Raw genomic sequence first — 24,805 nt, forward strand, 5'->3', positions numbered from 1 at the left:
TACATATTTTTTTCTGCTAGTCAACAAGTCAGCACACTGGGGCTGAGTTAAAGCCTTCCCCTAAATACTGTAATTTGTTTGATCTTTTTTTATATCATTTACATTTAATTGTATTATTCTGTAATTGTACAATGTTATGCTAGTTTTATCTCTTCAAGTAATTCTAAGCACCTCAAGAACAAGGCTCATATTTTGTACTTCCTATCTTCCATGGTCCCTAACACAGTGCTGGACATATAGTGAATAAATAATTGTTGAATGAATAACTGAATGACTAAGAACAATAACACAACTGCTAATATTTATTGAGCATTTAGTATTGTTACATACATACTTTACCTACATTATCTAACTTATTCCTTACCATAACCCTGTGTAGTGTATTCTCCATTTTGTAAGTGAGAAAGTTGACACATAAAGAGGTTAAGTAACTTGCTCAAGGTCACACCATCAGTAAGGGACAGGAAAAAATATATAACTGAACTCATGTTCATTGGCTTTTCAACTATATACCCTTAATCATTTAAGACAATTCCTTAAAAAAAAAGAATGTAGGTATGGATTCCAAGATGACTGAAGAGTAGGTGGAAGGTACACTCACTTGCTTCCAGTGCCAAACCAGATTTACAGCTAAATTATAGAGCACCCAACTTGAAAAACCAACTGAAGCCTAGCTGAACTATTATAACCAAGGATTTGCAGAAGAAGCTACACAGAGACTGGTAACAAAGGCAGAGATGTGGAAAGGGCTAGCCCCTGCACACATGTGTGGCAGTTTGGCTGGAAGAATATCTTGGCTGCAAAACTTCCTCTCCCACCAGGAGTATGGGGTGTGAATCCCATGCAGGAATCAGCAACCTAGAGTAATGGAGAGAAGTAGAAGAGTCTGAATAGCACCTGGTAGTGATAATCAGTAGGGATTCAGTAACCTGGGAGAGAAGAGCATCTGCTAAATGCCCAGATGCCACCTTCCCAGGTTGAGCTCTCCTGTTGTTACAGCACCAGCCTGGGAATCCACTGCCCAACTACTGGCAGCACCACTCTGTGGTGCTTAGGTCCTGCACAGTGGCCTGCTGGTTGCACCCAGCAGGAACTTTTGGGGTGCTCTTCATCTGGAAAAGCTCTTGGTGGAGACTCAGACAGTGAATTGTGTAGCTTTGGAAAGGAGACTGTTCTTACCCACCTTGAGTGCAAAGCCAGTGCCCCTCCCCGCACCTGTTGAATTGTGTGTCTTGCCTTTCCACTCCCTGTGGCCCCATCCTCCTGAATTCAGTAATGCAGGAGTATAAGAGTGCCTGGCAGAGCTGAGACTTTTGGAGCATGTCTCCTTAAGAGGCTTTTTGTCTGGGAATCAGATGGGCGGGTGCTAGGTCATGAAGCTACATCATGGGGTGGGGAGCATTCCTATCTCTACTGTGAGCTCAGTCCATGCTATTTCCCTAACAGGATTCATTTGAACTGCCTTTCCAGCAGCTGCGGGCCCTGCCCTTCTGAACTTAGTCTTGGGGTATGGGGAGGGGTAATCTGAGAGCTGCTGAAAGCTGGGATCTTTGGTGCAAGCCTTCCTCAGGGGTTCTTGCCCAGAAAAGGGAAGAAGTGCCCAACCCCCCTCCTACAGGCTTACTAGCACCACCCCCAATGACAAACGGTTTGGATCTGCCCTCCCAAGTCTCCATGGCCTCATCCTGTGGAGCTCAGCTCCATGGCTGGGGGTGTGGGAAGGACAGGGGGAGGTAGTGTTGCTTGGAACTGGGACATTTGGAGTGTGTCTCCCTTGGAGGCTACTATCTGGGACCAAGATGAAGTGCTTGGTCCCCTCCTACACCACTGCCAATGGGACACCCTTTTGATCTGTCCTCCATAATTCCACTGGCTCCACCCTGCTAAGCTTCATCCTGAAGAGATGATGGCTGGCTGCACCAACCTGAATCTGCAGCATGCTCCTCCTGAAGGAGCCAGAGTTGGAGACTGGCAGAGACTGACTGGCATAGCTCTGCAGTAGGAATCACTCTCCCCTCATTGACTGTCTGACCATGCATACCCCAGTAGAAAATTGACTAGCCCCATCCTCCCGACCCCAGTCACCATGCCCTACTGGGCTCATTACCTGTTGAAAGGTCTGTGGGTCATGGCAGCCTGGGTTCATTCTATAGTCTTTCCTCAGAAGTCTCTGGTGGAAGACCAGGCAACTTTAGGAGGAGGTAGGGTAGCTGACAGGTAGAGGTGGACCTCAAAGAGCCTCAGATCTTTTACCGACCTTCCCCCAAATCTAAGCTGGAGGAAGCTGACCCTTGTATACAGATTGGCCCCTCACAGGCACACCAAGGACCAGGAGACACAGCCAAAAACATTAAATAGCATGACAGCTCCAGACAGGTAGCCCAAAGCTAGTTACACAGAACATCTGACATTGACCTGTACCTGAACTCTGCGGAAGTGGACCCAGAACCAACACAACCATTAGGGGTCTTCAGACCACACCGGAGCTCAACAAATTAGTCACACAAGTGGTACATGTAAAGGGGAATTCCAGCAGGCACCAGAATCTGCTGGGAGGAACTACACCTCAGGTGGCAGTCCATGCATAGTGACCCATACACAGTGATTGAGATTTATGCTAATAGTCAACTAGCCTGAAGGGTTAACTCCACCCATGAAACAGCCAACAGCATTCAAGTCTCAACTATAACAGGAGGGGGCACACAACACACAAGAAACATTTTTGGAGCACTGAGCTCAGATGATCTGGAAGAATGCACCACTATGCCCCCAAAACACCTACATCATAAAGCCATCATAGCAAGTTTATGAGTCATAGAAGATCTATCTAACACACAGAGACAAAATAGGGAGACAGAGAAATATGCTCCAAATAAAAGAATAAAGCAAATCCACAGAAAAATAATTAAATGAAATAGAAGCAACAAAGATTCCAGATAAAGAGTTTATTTTTTAACAGATTTTATTTCTTTTTAGAAAAACTGAAAGAGAGGGAGAGGACCCTTCCTTCATATACACAGCGATGGAGTTGCCCCACCCCAGCAAATACCTAAGGCCCCACCCCTTACTATGTAACAGGTGTGCCAAGACGTAAAAATATGGCCCAAATAAAAGAACAGGTCAAAGCTTCAGATAAAATATAACTAAGCAATGAAGAGACAGCCAACCTATCAGATGCAGAGTTCAAAACACTGGTAATCAGGATGCTCACAGAAATGGTTGAGTGTGGTCACAAAATAGAGAAAAAAGTGAAGGCTATAAAAAGTGAAATAAAGGAAAATATATGGGGAACCAACAGTGAATGGAAGGAAACTGGGACTCAAATCAATGATTTAGAGCAGATGAAAGAAATAAACATTCAACCAGAAAAAAATGAAGAAATAAGAATTCAAAAAAGTGATAAGAGGCTTACGAATCTCTAGGACTACTTTAAACATTCCAACATCTGAATCGTAGGGGTGCCAGAAGCAGAAGAAGAAGAGCGAGAAAGTGAAAACTTATTTGAAAAAATAATGAAGGAGAACTTCCCTAATATGGCAGAAGAAATAGACTTCCAGGAAATTGAGGAAGCTCAGAGAGTTTGGACCCAAGGAAGTACCCACCAAGGCATATCATAATCACATTATCCAAGATTAAAAACAAGCACAGAATATTAACAGCAGTAAGAGAAAAGAAGACAGTTAAAGGAGTTCCCATAAGACTATCAGCTAATTTCTCAAAAGAAACCTTGCAGGCAAGAAGGGCCTGGAAAGAAGTATTTGAAATCATGAAAGGCAAGGACCTACATCCAAGATTACTCTATCCAGCAAAGCTATCATTTAGAATGGCAGGGCAGATAATGTGCTTCCCAGATAAAGTCAAGTTAAAGGAGTTCATCATTACCAAGCCCTTATTATATGAAATGTCAAAGGGACTTACCTGAGAAAAAGAAGAAGATCAAAACTATGAAGAGTAAAAGGACAACAAACTCATAACTATCAACACCCAAACCTTAAAAAAAGAAAAAGGAACTAAGCAAGCAACTGGAACAGGAACAGAATCTCAGAAATAGAGATCACATGGAGGGTTATCAGTGGGGAAAGGGCAGAGGAAGAATGGGGGAAAAGGTACAAAGAATATGAAGCATAAATGGTAGGTACAAAATAGACGGGGGAAGTTAAGAATAGTATGGGAAATGGAGAAGCCAAAGCACTTATATGTATGACCCATGGACATGAACTAAGGTGGGGGAATGATGGTGGGAAGAGGGTTGAAGAAAGAGGGAAAAGAAAAAAAAAGAGGGAGAGAAACATTAATGTGCATGACTCCAACGAGGAACCTGGCCAGCATACCCCCAACCAGGGATGTGGTCTGCAACCCAGGCATGTGCTCTGACCAGAAATTGAACTGGCAACCTTTGTGGGATGATGCCTAACCCACTGAGCCACACCAGTCAGGGCCAAAAGCAGAGTCTAAAACAATGGTTATAAGGATGCTCAAGTACATTAGGGGAAGAATGGATGACTTCAGTGAGAACTTAATGTGATAGTAAGCATTAAAAAGGACATAGAAACCATAAAAAAGAACCATTCAGAAATGAAGAATACAATATCTGAAATGAATAATACATTGGAAGGAATCAGCATCAGGTTGGATGAAGCAGAGGAATGAATCAGTGATTCAGAGGACAAGATGACAGTAAGCACCCAAGCAGAACATCAAAAAGAAAAGAGAATTTAAAAAATGAGTAAAGTCTAAGGGAGTTCTAAGGCAACATCAAGTGTAAAAATACCCTCATCATAAGGGTACCAGAAGGAGAAGAGAGTGAGCAAGGAATTCAGAAGCTGTTAAAAGAAATAATGGATGAAAACTCCCCTAACCTGGTAAAGGAAAAAGACACAAGTTCAGGAGTTCATTAACACCAAACCAGTATTGCAAGAAATGTTAAAGGACCTGCTTGAAGGAGAAGGGGAAGGATAAGGAGGAAGAAGAGGAAAAAGAAAGAAGAAAGAAGAAAAGAAGAAAAGGAGGAGGAGGCGGAGGAGAAAAACAAATATAATAGAGAGAGGAACATAGGTCTAAAAAATATAATAACAATAAAAGAGTACCTGTCAATAGTAACCTTAAAATGTAAATGGATTAAATGCACCAATCAAAAGACATAGGGTAGCTGAACAGATAATAAAACACGAGTCATATATATGTTGTCTATAAGAGACCCACTTCAGAAGAAAAGACACACACAGACTGAAAGTAAAGGGATGGAAAAAAACATTCCATACAAATGAAAATGAAAAAAAAAGCTGGAGTAGCAATACTTATTTCAGACAAAATAGACTTCAAAACAAAGGCCATAACCAGAGACAAAGAAAGTTACTATATAAAATTAAAGGGATTGATCCAACAAGTGGATATTACCCTTATAAATATATATACACCCAAATAAGAGCATCTAAATATGTAAAGAAAATCTTGGTGGACATAAAGGGAGAGACTGACAGCAATACCGTCATAGCCAGAGATTTTAACATCCCACTGACATCAATAGATAGATCTTGCAGACTAAAAAATGAACAAGGCAACAGTGACCTTAAATGACACACTGGATTGGATGGATTTAACTGATAATTACAGAACATTTTCTCCCAAAGCAGCAGATTATTCATTCTTTTCATGTGCACATATAACATTCTCTAGGATAAACCACATGTTAGGACACAAAACAAGATTTAATTTCAAGAAGATTGAAATCATAGCAAGCATCTTCTCTGACCACAATGGTATGAAACTAGAAATCAATTGCAGTAAAAAACTTAAAAGCATTAAAAAATATGGAGGCTAAATAACATGTTATTAAGCAATGAATGGATTAACAATAAGATCAAGGAAGAAATCAAAAGTTAACTAAAGGGAAATGAAAATGAACACACAACAACCCCAAATTTATAGGACACAGAAAAAGCAGTCTCAAGGGGCAAGTTCATAGCATTACAGGAATACTATTAGAAGGAAGAAAAATCTCAAATAAACAATCTATTCCTACACCTACAAAAACTAGCAAAAACACAACAAGCAAAGCCCAGAGTAAGTAGAAGGATGGAAATACTAAAGATCAGAGCAGAAATAAATGACAGAGAGACTTTAAAAAACCCTCAAAAAGGCCCTGGCTTGTGTGGCTCAGTGGACTGAGCACAGGCCTGTGAACCAAAGAGTCACTGGTTCAATTCCCAGTCAGGGCACATGCCTGGGCTGCAGGCCAGATCACCAGTAGGGGGTATGCAAGAGAAATCCATACATTGATATTTCTCTCCCTCTCTTTCTACTTCCCTTTCACTCTCTAAAAAATAAATAAATAAAAACCATAAAAGGTCAATGAAACCAAGATCTGGTTATTCAAAAACAACATTGATGAACCTTTAACCAGACTCATCAATAGAGTACTCAAATAAATAAAATCAGAAATGAGAGAGAATTAATTGACAGCACAGAAATACAAAGGACTATAAATAAATACTGTGAAAAATTATATGCCAACAAATTGGACAACCCGGTTGAATGTATAGATTCCTAGAAACATATAATTTTCTAAAACTGAGTTAGGAAGAATCAGTGAATCTGAGTAGAACAATTACAACTAATGAAATCAAAGCAGAAATAAAAAATCTCCCAGTAAACAAAGTCCTGGACTGGATGGCTTCACAGGTGAATTTTACCAAGCATTCACAGAAGAACCAACACCTATCCATCCCAAACTATTCCAAAAAATTCAAGGGGAGGAAACACTCCCAAGTTCATTTCTTGAGGCCAGCATTATCCTAATTCAAAAACCAGATAAAGACACTACTAACAAAGAAAATTAAAGGCCAATATCCCTGATGAATATAGATGCAAAAATCCTCAACAAAATATTAGCAAACCAGAACCAGCAATACTGTACATTAAAAAGATCACACACTATAATCAAGTGTGACGTATTCTGGAGATGCAAGGTTGGTAAAATATTTACAAATTAATAAATGTGACACATCACATAAATATCCCTGGCTGGTGTGGCTCAGTGGATTGAGCACCTGCCTGTGAACCAGAGGGTTGCTGGTTTGATTCCCAGTCAGGGGCACATGCCTGGGTTGGGGTCTGGGTCCCTGGATGGGGGCATGTGGGAGGCAGCTGCACATTGATATTTCTCTCCCTCTCTTTCCCTCTTCCTTCCCCTTTCTCTAAAAATAAATAAATAAAATCTTTAACAAAAGAAAGAATGTGCCATCACATAAATAAAATAAAGGATAAAAACCACATGATCATGTCATGGGTGTAGAAAAAGTATTTGATAAAACCCAACACCCACTTATGATAAAAAAAAAAACTCTCAGCAGAGTGGAAATAGAGGGTCATACCTCAGCACAATAAAGACTGTATATGTCAAACCCACATCTAACATCATATTCAATTGGAAAAAACTAAAAGTATTTTTCTTAAGATCAGTAAAAAGACAGAGATGTCTACTTTCACCACTCATATTCAACATAGTACTGAAAGTCCTAGCCACGGGAATCAGACAAGAAGAATAAAAGGCAACCAAATTGGTAAAAAGGAAGTGAAACTGTCATTATTCACTGATGACATGATATTGTATACGGAAAATCTTAAGAGTCCACCCAAAACTACTAGAACTAACAGATGATTTTGGTGAAGTAGTAGTATACAAAATTAATATTCAGAATTCAGTGGCATTTTTATACACCAATAATAAACTATAAGAATGAGAAATTAAGAAAACAATCCCATTTACTATTGCAACTAAAAATAAGGTACCCAGGAATAAATTTAACTAAGGAGGGAAAAGACCTGTACTCAGAAAATTTTAAGATACTGAAGAAATTGAGGAAGATACAAAGTAGTGGAAACATACACCATGTTCATGCATTAGGAAAAGTTGAAATCACTAAAGTGTCCATCCTAACCAAAGCAATCTACAGATTCAAAGCAATTCTTATTAAAATACTAAAGGTATATCTCACAGATCTAGAAAAAATATTACAAAAATTTCTCTGGAAACACAAAGATACCAAATAGCTTCAGCAATCTTGAGAAAGAAGAACAAAGTTGGAGTTTTGATATCAAAGTACACTATGAGGCCACTACAAAACAGCATGGTATTGGCACAAGAACAGATCAATGGAACAGAATAGGGAGCCCAGAAATAAACCCACACCATATGGTCAATTAATATTCAACAAAGGAGGCAAGAACATACAATGGAGTAAAGTTAGTCACTTCAGTAAGTGGTGCTGGGAAAATTGGACAGATACATGAAAAAAATGAAACTAGACCACCTTCTTACAACATACACAAGAATAAACTCAAAATGGATTAAAGAGTTAATCCAAAGTAAGTTGCAAAACTATAAAAGTCCTAGAAGAAAACAAAGACAGTAATATCTTGGACATTTTTCTAGCAATATTTTTTTCTGATATATAGCCTTGGGCAAGCAAAACAAAAGAAAAAATAAACAAATGGGACTATACCAAACTAAAAAGGTTTTGCACAGCAAAAAAAAAAAAAAAAACCTATCAACAAAATGAAAACACAACCTACTGAATGGGAGAACATAGTCATCAATGATACCTCTGATAAGGGGTTAATATCCAAAATTTAAAAAGAGCTTGTAAAGAATTCAACACCAAAAAAAATCCAATTAAAAATTGGGCAAAGGACCTGAATAGACACTTCTCCAAAGAGGACATACAACTGGCAAATAGACATGTGAAAAGATGCTCAACATTAGTAATCATTAGGGAAATGCAAATTAAAGCTACACTGAGATATGACCTTAATCTGTCAGAATGGCTATCATCAGTAAATCAACAAGCATCAAGTGTTGACAAGGATGTGGAGCAAAGGGAACCTTCACATATTGTTTGTTGGTGGGAATAAAGATTGGTGCAGCCACTGTGGAAAGTAGTATGCAGTTACCTCAAAAAATTGAAAATGGAACTGTCTTATGACCCAGCAATTCCACTTCTAGGAATATATGTGAAGAAACCTGAAACATGAATTCAAAAGAATATATATGTTCCTATGTTCATTGCTGTGTTATGAGCAACAACAAAGACTTGAAAGCAGCCCAAGTGTCCGTCAGTGGATGAGTGGCTAAAAAACTTTGGTACATCTACACAATGGATTACTACTCAGCCATAGAAAGAAGGAAATTTTACCCTATGTGACAGCATGGATGGACCTGGATAGCATTATGCTAAGTGAAATAAGTCTGTCAGAGAAAAACATGTACCATATGATTTCAGTTATATGTGGAATATAATGAATAAAATAAAGTAACAATCAAAACAGAAACAGAAGCATAGATAGAGAACAAACTGACAGCTGACAGAGGAGAGGAGGGTTGTGAGACTGGGTGAAAAGGTGAAGGGATTAAGCAAAAATAAAAATATAAAAAGACTCAGACCCACACGATAGCACAATAATTACTAGAGGGGAACGAGGGTGGAGGCAAGTAATAGAGGATATAGGGAGAATGAATGGTGACAGAAGGAGACTTGACTTTAGGTGGTGAATACAAAAAATACAGTTGATGTATTACAGAATTGTACACCTGAAACCTATGTAATTTTATTAATCAATATCACCCCAAGAAATTCAATAAAAATTTAAAGCAAAAGTAAAATGAAATTGAAAACTAGTAGTATAATGATGTTATTTAGCAACATAAAAATTATGCCAATAGAAACACCTAATACAGCTAAAATTGCTTGGCTTTGTTGCAAACATGTAGACTACAGTGCTGGGTTTCCTAGGTTTGATTCCTTCATCTACTCCTTACTAGTTGGGTGACATGAGGCAAGTCACACAACCTCCCTGAGGCTCATTCTCTCATTTGTAAAATGGGGATAATAACAGTGTCTATCTCATAATGTGTTTTGAGGACTGAGTTAATACTTACAAAGGCTTATAATAATGTCCAGCAACAAGTAACTATTCAATAGTATTATTGCTGAAGAGCACAAATTGGGGTGAGAAGGAGACAAAGTATTTCTTGCAATATGACTATTAGTAATATTGGACTTTTTAAAGGCACAAGTATTGCTTTAATATAAATAACTTTTAAATGTTTAAGAATAAATCAGAAGCAAGGAAGTGGAAAGTCTTTCGAGAAGTTTACTCTGAAGGGAAGGAAAGGAATTGAACAATAGCTACATAAATTGGGAAGCAGAGGAAAACTGTGGATATTTTTATTCTTATCATTATTGATAAGAGAGACATGAATGAGTTTAAAAGCAGATGTGAGGCCAACTAGAATGGGGGAGGAAAAGAAATGAGGGAGGAAAAAAAGGCATGTAACCAAAGCACAAATGAAGGAAAATCTCTTCCATGATAACCAGAAAGAAGGTAAATTGATGGATATCGTTGTAGGTATGCCCAGCAGTTCAGTATGAGAAGTTGAGGAGTTTATCATTTCATATCTACCAATATTTACACAAAATAGGAGGTAAAGTCATTTGCTAAGCCTGAGCTGGAAGTTGGTAGGGTTGCAATTTTGAGATGAGTATGGAAAATTTGAAATAGACATTACAGAAACAAGCAAAAAGAAACATGAAAAAACTCCCATTTGATATAGCAACAAGAAAAACAAAATACCTAGGAATAAACCTAGCCAAAGAGGTAAAAGACCTGTACTCAGAAAACTACACAACAGTGAAGAAATTAAGGAAGACACAAATGGAAGCATATACCGTGTTTATGGACTACAAGAATTAACATCATCAAAACATCCATACTACCCAAAGCAATTTATAGATTCAATGCAATACCTATTGAAGTACCAATGACATATTTCACAGATACAGAACAAACACTTCAAAAATTTCTATGGCACCATAAATAACCCCAAATAGCTGCAGCAATTTTGAGAAAGAAAAGCAAAGTAGGAGGGCTCACAATACCTGATATCAAACTGTATTACAAGGACACTGTAATCAAAACAGCCTGGTACTGGCATAAGAACAGACACATACCAATGGAACAGAATAGAGAGCCCAGAAATAAACCCAAGTTTTTACAGTCAGTTAATATTTGACAAAGAGGGCAGCAGCATAAACTGGAGTAAAAATAGCCTTTTCAACAAATGGTGTTGGGAGATCTGGACAGCTACACGCAAAAAAAAAAAAAATGAAGCTTGATCACCAACTTACACCATACACAAAAGCAAATTCAAGGTGGATAAAAGACTTAAATATAAGTCATAACACCATTAAAGGCCTTCAGAAGAACACAGGAAAAGCTCAGATATTCCATGCAGCAATATTTTCACTGATATGTCCCCTAGAGCAAGGCACATAAAGAAAGAATAAACAAATGGGATCTCATCAAAATTAAAAGCTTCTGTAGAACTACAGAAAACAGCATCAAAATAAAAAGAGAACCAACTATAGGGGAAAACACATTTGCCAATGATACCTCAGACAAGGTTTTGATCTCCAGAATATTTAAAGAACTCATATGACTCAACTCTAGGAAGACAAAAAAAATAAAAAATGAGAAAAGGATTTGAATAGACACTTCTCCAAGGAGGACATACAAAGGGTCCAGAGACATATGAAAGGATGCACAGCATTGCTAGCTATCAGAGAGATGCAAATTAAAACCATAATGAGATACCACTCCACACCAGTGAGAATGACAATAATAAACAAATCAACAAACAACAAGTGTTGGAGAGGATGTGGATAAAAGGGAACCCTAGTGTACTGTTGGTGGGAATGCAGTCTGGTGTAGCCACTGTGGAAAACACTATGGAATTTCCTCAGAAAACTAAAAATGGAACTGCCTTTTTACCTGGCAATTCTACTTCTGGGATTATATCCTAAGAGCCCTGAAACACCAATCCAAAAGAACCTATGCACCCCAATGTTCATAGCAGCACAATTTACAATAGCCAAGTGCTGGAAGCAACCTAAGTGCCCATCAGTAAATGAATGGGTGAAAAAACTATGGTACATTTACACAGTGGAATACTATGCAGCAGAAAAAAGGAGCTCCCATCCTTTGGGACAGCATGGATGGAACTAGAGAGCACTATGCTAAGTGAAATAAGCCAGGTGGCAAAAGACAAATACCATATGATCTCACGTTTAAGTGGAACCTGATCAACAAAATGAACAAGCAAGCAAAATATAACCAGAGACATTGAAATTAAAAACAAACTGTCAGTAACCAGAGGGGAGGTGGGAGGGGGAATGGGGGGAAAAGGTGAAAGGTGTTCAGGAAAAACAATAAAGGACACTTGGACAAAAATAAGGCGGGTGGAATCAAACAATGGAGGTGGGGATTGCTGGGGTTGGGGAGGAGAGGTGGAAGGAAAGGCAAACAACTGTACTTGAACAATAAAATTTTAAAAATGAAAAAAAAAAGCAACACTGAACAATTTCAGGGTAGTACCAAGGGCCCAGGTGAGATTAGAGGCCATGAATTTGTCATGTAGTAGTACCAATCTCTTTGGTTATGTGTTTTTTTTCTTTTTTTTTTTTTAGTATATTTTACTGATTATGCCATTACAGTTGTCCCAATTTTCCTCTTTGCCCCCCTCCACCTAGTATCCCCCTTCCCTCCAGCAATCCTCTTAGTTTATGTCCATGGTTTATGCATATAAGTTTTCTGGCTTCTCCATTTCCTATACTATTCTTAACATCCCCTTATCTATTTTGTACCTACCAATTATGCTTCTTAATCCTTGTACCTTTTCTCCCATTGTCCTCTTTCCCTCTCCTGGCTGATAACCCTCCATGTGCTCTCCATTTCTATGATTTTGTTCCTGCTCTAATTGTTTGCTTAGTTTATTTTTTATTTTGTTTTAGGTTAAGTTGTTGATAGTTGTGAGTTTATTGTCATTTTACTATTCATAGTTTTGATTTTCTTTTTCTTAAATAATTCCCTTTAACATTTCATATAATAATGGTTTGGTGATGATGAACTCCTTTAGTTTCTTCTTGTCTGGGAAGCTCTTTATTTTCCCTTTGATTCTAAATTATATCTTTGCTGGATAGAAGAATCTTGACTGCAGGTCCCTGCTTTTCATGACTTTGAATATTTCTTGCCAATCTTTTTGCTTGTAAAGTTTCTTTTGAGAAATCAGCTGACAGTCTTACAGGAACTCCTTTGTAGGTAACTCTCTTCTTTTTTCTTGTTGCTTTTAAGATTCTCTTTATCTTTAACCTTTAGCATTTTAATTATGATGTGTCTTGGTGTAGTCCTCTTTGGGTCCAACTTGTTTGGGACTCTCTGTGCTCCCTGGACTTGTATATCTATTTCCTTTACCTAACTAGGGAAGTTTTCTTTCATTATTTTTTCAAATGAGTTGTCAATTTCTTGTTCTTCCTCTTCTCCTTCTGGCATCCCTGTGATTTGGATGTTTGCATGTTTGGAGATGTTCCACAGTATTCTTGTTCTGTCCTCATTTTTGAACTGGTTTTTACTGCCAGAAGTTATAAGGCTTCATTTTTTCAGTGCTGGAGCCCTAGGCTGCACAGTCTGGCCTGGGGCTGGGATTGCTTGCTTCCCAGGTGTTCCTCCCAGCTTTTATCTGCCACTTGTGAATGTGGGACCACCTGTTTTGCTAGCTGCCACGGCTGCAGCCTCACTGCCATCCCCTTGCCACTGCCACAGCTCCCCAGCTCTGTCCTCCTACCCATCTGGATAAATATTTTTTTCTTTAAATCCTTGGTTGTCAAAGCAAGCAAAATATAACCAAAGACATTGAAATTAAGAACAAACTAACAGTAACTAGAGGGTAGGGGAGAGGGGAATACAATGGGAAAGAAGGGAAAGGGTTGAAATGAACATTGCCCATAGGTCCATAAGGCAAAGCCTTTGTCCAAGGCAAAGCCCATGGACAAAGCCAAAGGGGGGTAGGATTGAGGGTGGGAGGTGAGGGTTGGTAGGGTGGGAGAAAGTTTGGGTGGGAAAATGGAGACAACTGTATTCGAACATCAATAAAAAAAAAGAGGGAAATTCATTGGTTAAAATAAGACCATAGATAACCCAAAGTAAATGAGACACATGTTAAAAACTTAATTTATATATTATAAAACATATGGGAGCAGCCATTTGATTCATAATAAAGGCCATGCATTTTGTTTCTTTTTGTTTTCCTTAAGAACAATTGTTCCCATTACTGGGTTAATGTTGCTGTAGTCAGAAATCACTGTGTGATATCAGGGGTGATGGGATACTAAGTATGAGTCTAACTTCTGCCATCTATTCACTTCTGTCACATTCAAAAAGACATCTCTGTCCATTTTAGCTTGTTTTCACCCCTATGGGATTTATCGAGAGAATAAAGTAACAAAAGTAAAAGCATTTAAGGTTTTGAAATGTTACGTGTGAGTGTTGGGAACTGCCCTGCCTGATATCAGAAGCTGTAACCCCTGCCAAGGCTAAGGCTGAGGGAATGACCTTGGAACCGTAAGCCAATAAGGAGACAAAAGCTTATCTCCCTGGCAGGAGTGCCGCTTCTGCTCCTTTTACTTCATCTATAACTGGCCCCCAATGCTTGGTCAGTTAGCCAATGACGGGTAAGATTCCCCAAGGGGGGAACGATCTAAGATAGGCACGATCATGTGGGAGGCCCCCAAGGAAGGGCTTTGGGGGCTATAGCAAAAGGGGGTTGAGGACCCTTGCCCCTTGGCTTTGACATAGCCTGAGTCCTTATTGTCTGCGAGAAAATCTCCTTATCTCTTGGTTACCTTAGTTCCCATGCTCCACCTAAGCCTGAAACAATGGCAGGGTGGTGCAGCCCTGTGTTGGAAAGGGTGGGTTCTCTGGGTGATCAGGCCTAAGAATGAATATGTAAAATCCTGTGAAACCTGCTTTGTTTAGAATGCTCTCAATGAAATGTTAAGGGTCCAGACAAGAAGTAAGTTTGTTCCTCAAAGTTTTACAGCTCTTTAGCTATCCGACCCTGACTCAAAATAGGCCCTCAGACTTCCTTGTTATCTGTTGTTTGATCCTTACTTCCTAGCAATGAGTAAGGAGCTTTACCTGAATTCTTATGCAAATGAAACCAATAAAAAGCCTCCCCAGCAGGGAAACAGGGTGCTCCCCACTAGAGAGAGTGGCCATTCCATTCCTACTTCCCCACAGGAACTGGTTGTCTCTGTGTATGTTTTTCTTGAGTGTTGACGAGCCATCCACAGAGTTCTGTGGTCACTGCTGGTCGGTGATCGTGTCAATGTAAGTGTTATTCAGAATATTGTCCTTTTTCTAGAAATGACATTGTCTTAACTTCCAAGCTTTTGTCTGTCTGAGTTTATCTTTTCCCAACATCAATTTTAGATATTTTCAGTGCATATAGAATTCTACTTTGATAGGTCTTTGTATTGTTTCAGTGCCTTAAAGAAGTCTTTCTGCTTCCATGGTTTCTTTTCAGCATCATAATCAAACTTCTCATTCCAGTGGCTCCAATGAAAGTAGAGGCACTCACAGTGACCCTGCACAGGGTCTCCTGCCTTCTAACTTCTATCCAAACAGAGACGTCTCCCTGTTCATTCCTCTCCCAATCTGCTACAGTCCAGTTACCCAGATAAAGTATCAATCAATCAATCCTTGGTTGTCGAACTTCCATACACTTCAATGTTCTGGCAGTTCTGGTTATTTTTAGTTTTGAAGTTAGTTGTGATCCTTCTTATGGTTGCATGAGGAGGCAAAGCATGTGTACCTATGTCTCTATCTTGACCAGAAGAGGTTATATGATTTTCTCCAACAGGATTCTGCAACTCAAATATACACATGAAGCAGATGGGAATACCTGGGTTGGGCTATAATTAAGCTGGTATGATAAAAAGACAATGGGGTGAGGGAACTGGGGATATGGAAGAGAGTAGATGAAATGAGAAATCACAGACCCTAAATAGGCCAAAGAAAGAAGTGAAGAAAGTCATGAAAACAGTCAGTAGCTGGTAAGTAGGAGTCAGAATTTAGAGGTCCCAGTGAATCTGAAGAATAGATATACTGAAAGAAAATCAGACAGCTTAAGTACAGAGGTTGTAGTTTGAAAGTGGAATGTTTTAATTTATGATTTATGTGTAATTATGAGTGACAGTGAGGTTTAGCATGTGGACCACAGAAGTGGGTGAATGAAGTGGAGCAGAAGCGAGGGTCACTGGAGGAGAACCTGGCAAGGAGCCAGGAGACTAGATGGCTAGATTATTACATGAGTAAACCATGTGGATACTTGTAACATCACCAAGAATGAGGGCAGGAGCAGTAGAAAAGAATACTGTGAACCTGGAGCCAAAGTCTTCAGTGAATGACAGAGATATAAGGAGGTCAAATCTAGCCTAATGGGCTCCTATAGCCCTTTGAAGCCTTATTGAATATACTGAACACTGTTTTACTTTAGACCTCATTCTTTGCAAATGAAGAACTAATAGGCTGCAAAGACAGAGAAGGGTTCCAGAAATTCACAGGGCAATCAGTCACTGAGGCTTAGTAATGAACTAGCTGGTAAACTCTTCAGGTGGCAGCTGCTAAATACATGCCTGAATAGAATTAAGTGATTTTAAGCTGGTCCCTTTTCATAAGTGCAGGCATGTCAAAAGAATATAAGGAGCTCACCTCTCAGCAATATTTTTTGCAGACTGGAGAAACCGTGCTTGGTCATTTTCTTTCAAGATATGCTCAGCTTGGTTGATGAGGACTGTTGACCGCTCAAGACACTGGCGGCAATTAGCAACCTGCTGTGCCAGCTTTCTCAGTTTCATAACCTTAAAGGAATTAGCAACAGAAAAATAAGACAAAATATCCAGTGCTTAATTAAAAATGATAAAACAACATGAAGATCTGCTGCAGTGATTCTAAAATTAAGGCCCATTAATATTAATATCCAGCCACTCACTCTAGCAAGTACTCACCTTCTCACTCTATTCTTTATGTCTGTCATACCAGACCCTCCTCCCACCTACAGTCCACTTACTTATCCTGGACCAGGGTCATATGCTCTAGGTTGTCTACTTCTTTTTATTGATAACATTAATTTTCTGGTCAAAAAAGCAATGCATGCTCATATAGAAAATGTAGAAAATAAAAAGTATAAAAAGAAACACTACTGCCAAGGGATCACTATTATTTACACTTCATTGTCAACATATTTTCACATACATGTTTAATAAAAAGCATCTCCTTTTTTATTGTTGTTCAAGTAAAGTTGTCTCCATTTGACCCTACCATGTCCCCCGCCTCACCCAGCCCCACCTCCCACCCTCAAACCTGCCCCCTTTGGCTTTGCCCATGTGTCCTTTATACATGTTTCTTGATGGTCATTCCCCTACTGTCTCCTATTATCCCTCTCCCTGCTCCTCTCCTGTTACTGTCAGTTTGTTCTTAAATTCAATGTCTCTGGTTATATTTTGGTTGCTTGTCTGTTTTGTTGATTAGGTTCCACTTACAGATAAGATCATATGGTATTTCTCTTTCACTACCTTGCTTATTTTACTTAGTATAATGCTTTCCAGTTCCATCACTGCTATTGCAAAGGGTAGTAGCTCTTTCTTTTTGATGTGCAGTATTCTATTGATCCATTCATGCACTGATGGGCAGTTAGGTTGCTTCTAGCACTTGGCTATTGTAAATGTGCTACTATGAACACTGGGGTGCATAGGTTCTTTTGAATTGGTGTTTCAGGATTCTTAGGGTATAATCCCATAAGTGGTATTGCTGAGTGAAAAGGCAGTTCAATTTTTAGTTTTCTGAGAAAAGTTCATACGGATTTCCACACTGGCTGCACCAGTCTGTATTCCCACCAACAATGTACTAGGGTTCCCTATTATCCACATCCTCTCCAACACTTGTTGTTTGTTGATTTGGTTATGATGGCCATTCTCACTGGCATGAAGTGGCATCTCATTGTGGTTTTAATTGGCATTTCTCTGATGGCTTGTGATGCTGAGTATTCTTTCATATGTCTTCGGGCCCTCTGTATGTCCTCCTTGGAGAAGTGTCTGTTCAGGTCCTTTGCCCATTTTTAAATTAGATTGTCTCTCTTCCTGTAGAGAGTCATGTGAGTTCTTATATATTTTGGAGTTCAAACCCTTGTCCGAGGTATCATTGGCAACTATATTTTCCCATATGGTTGGTTCTCTTTTCATTTTAATGCTGTTTTCTTTAGCCATACAGATTTTTTTTTTATTTTTATAAGATTCCATTTGTTTATCCTTTCCTTTATGTCTCTTGCTCTAGGGAACATATTGGTGAACATTTTGCTGTGTGAGATATCTTGGATTTTCCTACCTATGTTCTCCTCTAGGACTTCCTTGGTGTCACAAATTATATTTAAGTCTTTTATCCACCTTGAATTTATTTCAGTGTAGTTTGGTGATTGAGTTTCATTTTTTTTGCATGTAGCTGTGCAGTTCTCCCAACACCATTTGTTGAAGAGGCTTTTTTTATTCCATTTTATGCTGCTGCCTGCTTGGTCAAATATTGATTGACCAGAGAGACTTGGGTTTATTTCTGGGGTCTCTATTCTGTTCCATTGCTCTATGTGTCTGTTCTTATGCCAGTACCATATTGTTTTGATTACAGTGTCTTTGTAATCTAGTTTGCTATCAAGTATTTTGATCCCTCCTACTTTGTTCTTCTTTCTCAAAATTGCTGTGGCTCTTCAGGGTCATTTATGGTTCCATATAAATTTTTGAAATATTTGTTCTATATCTGTTAGATATATCACTGCTATTTCAATAAGGCTTGCATTGAATCTATAAATTGGTTTGGGTAGTATGGGCATTTTGATGATGTTGATTCTTCCAATTCATGAACATGGTATATGTTTTCATTTGTGTCTTCCTTAATTTCTTTCTTCAGTGTTGTGTAGTTGTTTTGTGTACAGGTCTTCTACCTCCTTGATAACGTTTATTCCTAGGTACTTTACTTTTCTTGATGCTATAGCAAACGGGATCCCCCCCGCCATTTCTGATTCTGATCTTTCATTGCTGGGGTATATCAATGCCTTTGACTTCTGAATATTGACTTTGAACCCTGCTGTTTTACCAAATTTGCTTATTAGGTCAAGTGGTTTTTTGGTGAAGCCTATAGGGTTTTCTATGTACACTATCATGTCATCTGCACACAGTGGTAGTTTTACTTCCTCCTTTCTGACTTGGATGCCTTTAATTTATCTTTCTCATCTGATCATGGTGGCTTGGACTTCCAATACTATATTGACCACAAGTTGTGAAGGTGGTCATCCTTGTCTTGATTCTGATCTTATGGGAAAGCTTTTAGTTTTTTCCCATTGAGTATGATGTTGGCTATACATTTATTATATATAGCCTTTATCATGTTGAGGAATGCTCCCTCTACTCCCAATTTACTGTGTGTTTTTATCATAAATGGGTGCTGTACTTTATTAAATGTTTTTTCTACACCTATTGATATGATTATGTGATTTTTGTCTTTCCTTTTGTTTATGTGATGTATTACATTTATTGATTTGTGAATGTTGTACCATCCCTTGTGTCAATGGGATGAATCCCACTTGATCATGGTGTATGTTCTTTTTAATGTATTGCTAGATGTGGTTTGCCAATATATTGTTTAGGATTTTAGCATCTATGACACCAGTGATATTGGCCTGTAGTTTTCTTTCTTTGTTTTGTCTTTATCTGTTTTTGGAATTAGGATGATGCTGGCTTCAGAAAAAGAGTTTGGGAGTCTTCCCTCTTCTTAGATTTTTTTGGAATAGTCTGAGAAGGATAGGGGTTAGCTCCTCCTTAAAATTTTAGTAAAATTCTGTGAAGTCATCAGGTCCAGGGATTTTGTGTGCCAGTTTTTTGATTACTGCTTCAATTTAATCAACTGTTATTTGTGTGTTCATGCTTTCTGCTTCCTCTTAATTCAGTTATGGAAAATTATATTTTTCTAGAAATTTGTTCATTTCATCCTGGCTTTCAAATTTCTTGTCATATTGTTGCTTGTACTAATTTCTTACAATCCTTTGTATCTCTGTGATATCATTTGTAATCTCTTTAATTTCTGATTTTGTTTATTTGGGTCCTTTCTTTTTTTTCTTGATGAGGTTGCTTGAAGGCTTGTTGATTTTGTTTATCTTTTCAAAGAACCAACTCCTAGATTTATTGAATTTTTGCATTGTTGTTTTGGAATCCGTGTCATTTAATCCTGCTGTGATCTTAGTTATTTCTTTCCTTCTACTCGCTCTGGGCTTTGTTTGTTATTGTTCCCCCAGTTCCTGTAGATGTAGAGTTAGGTCATTTATTTGCAATGTTTCTGTCTTTTTTAGATAAGCCTGTATCACCATGAACTTTCCTCTCAGGACTGCCTTTGTTGTGTTCCATAAGTTTTGGACTATTGTGTGTTCATTTTCATTTATTGCCAGAAACTTTTTGACTTCTTCCTTGATCTCATTCTTAACCCATTCATTGTTTAATAGCATGCTATTCAATCCCCATGAATTTGAGTATTTTCAAATATTTTCCTTGAGGTTGGTTTCTAGTTTCAGTCCCTTTTAGTCTGAGAAATGCATGGTATGATTTCAATTTTCTTGAATTTGTTGAGATTGGTTTTATGACCTATTATGTGGTCTATCTTTGAAAATGTTCCATGTGCATCTGAAAAGAATGTGTGCTTTGCTTCTTTGGGATGAAAGGTTCTATTTATACCTGTTAAGTCCATTTGATCTAGGACATTGCTCAATGCTGCAATATCCTTGTTGATATTTTGTTTTGAAGATCTATCCAGTTTTGACAGTTGCATATTAAAATCCCCTACTATGAGTGTGTTGCTGTCTACATCTTTCTTGAAGTCCTCCAAGGTTTTCCTTATATATTTCAGTGTTCCTATATTGGATGCATATGTTTACAATATTGATGTCTTCTTTATGGATTCTTCCACTGAGTATTATGAAGTGTCCTTTTCTGTCTCTTTTTATGGATTTTTTTGAAGTCTGTTTTGTCTGATATAAATATTGCTACTCCAGCTTTTTCCCCCCTGTCTATTTGCTTGTAATATTTTTTCCAATTCTTCACTTTCAGTCTGTGTTTTCTTTTTTTTTCCTGAGATGGGTCTCTTGTAGGCTGCATATGTGTGGGCCATGTTTTCTTATCCATTCAGCTACCTTATGTCTTTTGATTGAAGCATTTTATCCATTAACATTTAAGGTTATTGTTCATAGGTACTTATTCATTTTCCCCCATTTGTACCTGTGTTCCCCTCTCTCACTCTTTTCTTTCCTCTCTTTATAGCAGTTCATTTAGCATATCTTGCAGTGCTGGTTTGGTGGAGGTGTATTCTTTCATCTTTCTTTTGTCTGGGAAATTCATTTCACCTTCCATTTTAATTGAGAGCCTCATCGGACAGAGTAGTCTTGGTTGCAAGGTTTTGCATTATTTGGAATATTTTTTTGCCATTCTCTCCTGGCCTGAAGTGTGTCTGTTGAGAAATAGCTGCTAGCCTTATCAGAGCTCCCTTGTATGTTACTTCTGGTTTCTCCCTTGCTGCTTTTAAGATTCTGTCTTTGTCCATGTGTTCTTTATACTTGTTCCTGTAAACCCTTCCCCTTTTCCCCTGAAATTCCCTCCCTTCTCCCCCCTGGTCACTGTAAGCCAGTTCTCTATTTCAGTGTCTTTGGTTATATTTTGCTTGTTTGTTTTGTTGATTAGGTTCCTGTTAAAGGTGAGATCATATGGGGAGGGGTGGAAATGGGACGGAGGTTGGGAAGGCTGGGAGCTGGGCTGGGATGGAAGTAAAAGGCAGAAAACTGTACTTGAACAACAATTAAAAAAGAAAAAATAAATAAAATAAAAATAAAAATAAAGATTCTCTGTTTCTTTAAAACTTGGCATTTTAATTATGAAGTTTCTTGGAGTAGGCCTCATTGGGTTCATCTTAATTGGGACCCACTGTGCTTCCTGAATTTGCATGGCTTTTCATTTTTCAGGTTTGGAAAGTTTTCTGGCATTATTTTTTTCAAACAGGGTTTCTATCCCTCATTCCTTTTCTTCTCCTTCTGGTATTCTTATGATTCGAATGTTGTTGTGTTTTATGTTGTCTTGGAGTTCCCTTAAACTACCCATATTTTTTTAGTCTTTTTTCCTGCAGCTGCTCTACCTGGGTGTTTCTTTCCACTTTGTCTTCCAGCTCACTGATTCAGTCCTCTGCTTCATGCAGCCTGCTTGTAATTCCTTCTAGCATGTTTTTTTTTTTTTTAATTTCAGAAATCATATTCTTAATTTCTTCCTGGTTCTTGTTTATGGTTTCTATTTCCTTTTTCATACTGTTTTAGTTCTCACTCAGTTCCTTGTAGTTGTCTCTGAGTTCCTTGAGTATTCTTATAACCATTCTTTTCAACTCTGTATCTGATAGTTGGTTGTCTCCATTTCATTTAGTTCTTTTAGTGGAGAGTCTTCCATTCCTTTTGGTTGCAGGTTCTTTCTTTGTCCCCCCCACATTAGGTGACTCTTTTTGTTTGTTTCTGTATTTTCTGATGTTCTGCTTTGCTAGCTGTCTTTGTAGGGTGAACTTCTGTGGTAGGAGTTCTGTGGGATTCAGTGGTGTGTTCTCTTTGATCTCTTTGTCAAATCCAGATGTTCTAGGGTTGCCCTTTCTTCTGTTTGTGTGAGTTCTCTTGTTGTACTTAGTTTTTACCTGTTGGCGGTTCCTTTGTTGGTGGGTTCACTTCTCCAGCAAGTTTACTGATGTTCACAACTCCCACCTTATCTTGTATGTGATCAGTGGCAGGGTGAAGACATAATGAATTAAGACAGTGGGAGAGTATTCTATGGTGTTTAAAGTATCAAGAAGTAGAGAACAGATAGGAGAGCCTTTGGAGAAGTGTAGCAATAACTGTGATATTTTACCCAACTAGCCACTTATTACAAAATCTCAAAAATAGATAAAAGTCTTATTAGAGGGGAGAGGGAATGTGAGCTATATCCAGAAAACTGAGCATTTGTGGGAGGTTAGATGGTGAGATACAGTGAGAGTAAAGGATAGAAACTAGGCATAGCCTGTGAGAGAATAGGGTTAACCACAACAGTAATAAAGCTCAGGAAGATCGTCAAATGGGCCAAGAGTAGGGAGGGGTGCTGTATAGTATTTATAATAATATGGAACAATTATGTACAATAATTCTGGAATAACAATAATAAGACAAAAAATATATGATCTGAATAAAAAGAATAGAAAGTAAAAGACCAAAAGTAGTGTGTTATTGGAATGAGTGAAGGAAAAGAAAAATTAAAATGCAATATGAAATAGAGAACAAGGAAAACTAGTCAATGTAATTAAACAAACAAAACAAACAAAACTAAATAGAAAGAAAATAAAAAATAATAATCAAACGAAAGAAATAAAAATATCAAGAAATAATAAAAGTAAACAATAAAATGAGTTCTATAGGATAACCAAGTGAAATTTTTCTCAGTTTCTCAGTTGTTGGTGTTAGCCTTGTGATGCCTCTCTGGATCTGTTTTTGGTCCTTTCACAACTCCAGGTCTTATTGTTTCACACTTGGGAAAAGAAAAAAAAAGAAAGAAAACACCTCCTGCTGACTTTAAACCTGCTAAGAGAGTTCTGCTGACCTTCCTGGATACTGCAGGCAGAGGGTGGCTGGGCTTCGCTTTTTTCCTTTCCTGTGGTTTTGCCAGGATGGAGGCTAGGTCTGGGCTGCAATATTTACAGGTGCCCAGCCTCTAGCCCAAGCCTTCAGAGTGCTGCCAGGCCCTCACTGTCCATCTGCACTAGGCTGGTGCCTTTAATCCACCACGTTGTTCTGCCTGTGAGGTGCCCTGATTAGGAGCAACTCACACTCCAACTCCTCCCTCTTTGCTGGCCTGGATGCTGCACACTCTCACAGTCCCTTCAGGGCAGTTTAATTCCCCTCTTAAATTAAGTCTCTCTGGGGACTGCTACCCCTCTGAGCCCCTGCTGTACCACTTTGATCAGTCCATGAGGCTCCCTGATTTGGAGCAAATCATGACCCTCCTCCTCCTTTGCTGGCCCAGCCACTGTGAGAGTTCCTTAAACAGCAGCTGAGAGCCTTTTTTTTTAGTAAATTCCTCTTGTTTATGCCTGCCATTCTTAACAAGTGCCTGACTTTTCACACAGCCAAACTCTGCCTAGTTTGTAGACTATCTGGGTCAGGGTCTGCCATGCCCCAACTCTTCTCCCTTTTCCAGGTGTCACCCAGCTCCCCAATTTCTCTGGTAATGTCCTACCCAGTGACCACAGTCCCATTGGGGGCATACTGCCTCTGTGCATCTCCCACTGCATCTTTCTTCTCTGTAGACACTACACATCTAGGTCTCTCCTGGTGTGGGTCTGCCTTCCCTACTCTGGTAGGGGAGGGAGCTGCAGAGTTACAATCACTTATCTGGCTCTCCTCCAATGCTCCTGTGCCAGCCACTGACCCTGGTGCCAGCCACTGACCCTGGCACCAGGCACCAGGCCTGGGACCACAGCAGCCTTGGTCCCCACTCAGGTCCCAGAGACCTTACAGTCTCAACACAATCTCCTTACCATCTGGCTTTCAATGTTCTCTACAATTTTGGCTTCCAAATTTCATAAAAGCTTGGATTCCATTGGCTGTTCACTCTGTTCTTCAGAAGATTGGCTAGGTGTCCCAGTTGGGTACACAAGCAAGTGGGTTCAGTTCCCACCTATCTCACTGCCATCTTCGGTCCCAGCATCTCCTCTTTTTTATTGAGATTCTACATTTCTATATATATATTTCTCTAAGTATCTTTGAACATACCTTTGTGTTTACAGACCTGTGCTCTTGAAACCTTCAGTTTCTATGTTAGCT

General features: G+C 38.8%; 1 protein-coding gene across 4 annotated transcripts in view; it reads right to left on the reverse strand.

The window, feature by feature from the left end:
* MID2 (midline 2) overlaps positions 1-24,805 on the reverse strand; it is a 179,912-nt gene that overhangs the window by 22,910 nt on the left and 132,197 nt on the right. For all 4 annotated transcript variants that reach the window (XM_036016934.1, XM_028522572.2, XM_036016935.1 and 1 more), the window contains one exon: positions 16,606-16,754. In XM_036016934.1, coding sequence (XP_035872827.1) covers positions 16,606-16,754 — 149 coding nt within the window. The remainder of the gene's footprint in view (positions 1-16,605; positions 16,755-24,805) is intronic.

This window comes from Phyllostomus discolor, chromosome X (assembly GCF_004126475.2).
Source record: "Phyllostomus discolor isolate MPI-MPIP mPhyDis1 chromosome X, mPhyDis1.pri.v3, whole genome shotgun sequence".
NCBI classification, from domain to species: domain Eukaryota; kingdom Metazoa; phylum Chordata; class Mammalia; order Chiroptera; family Phyllostomidae; genus Phyllostomus; species Phyllostomus discolor.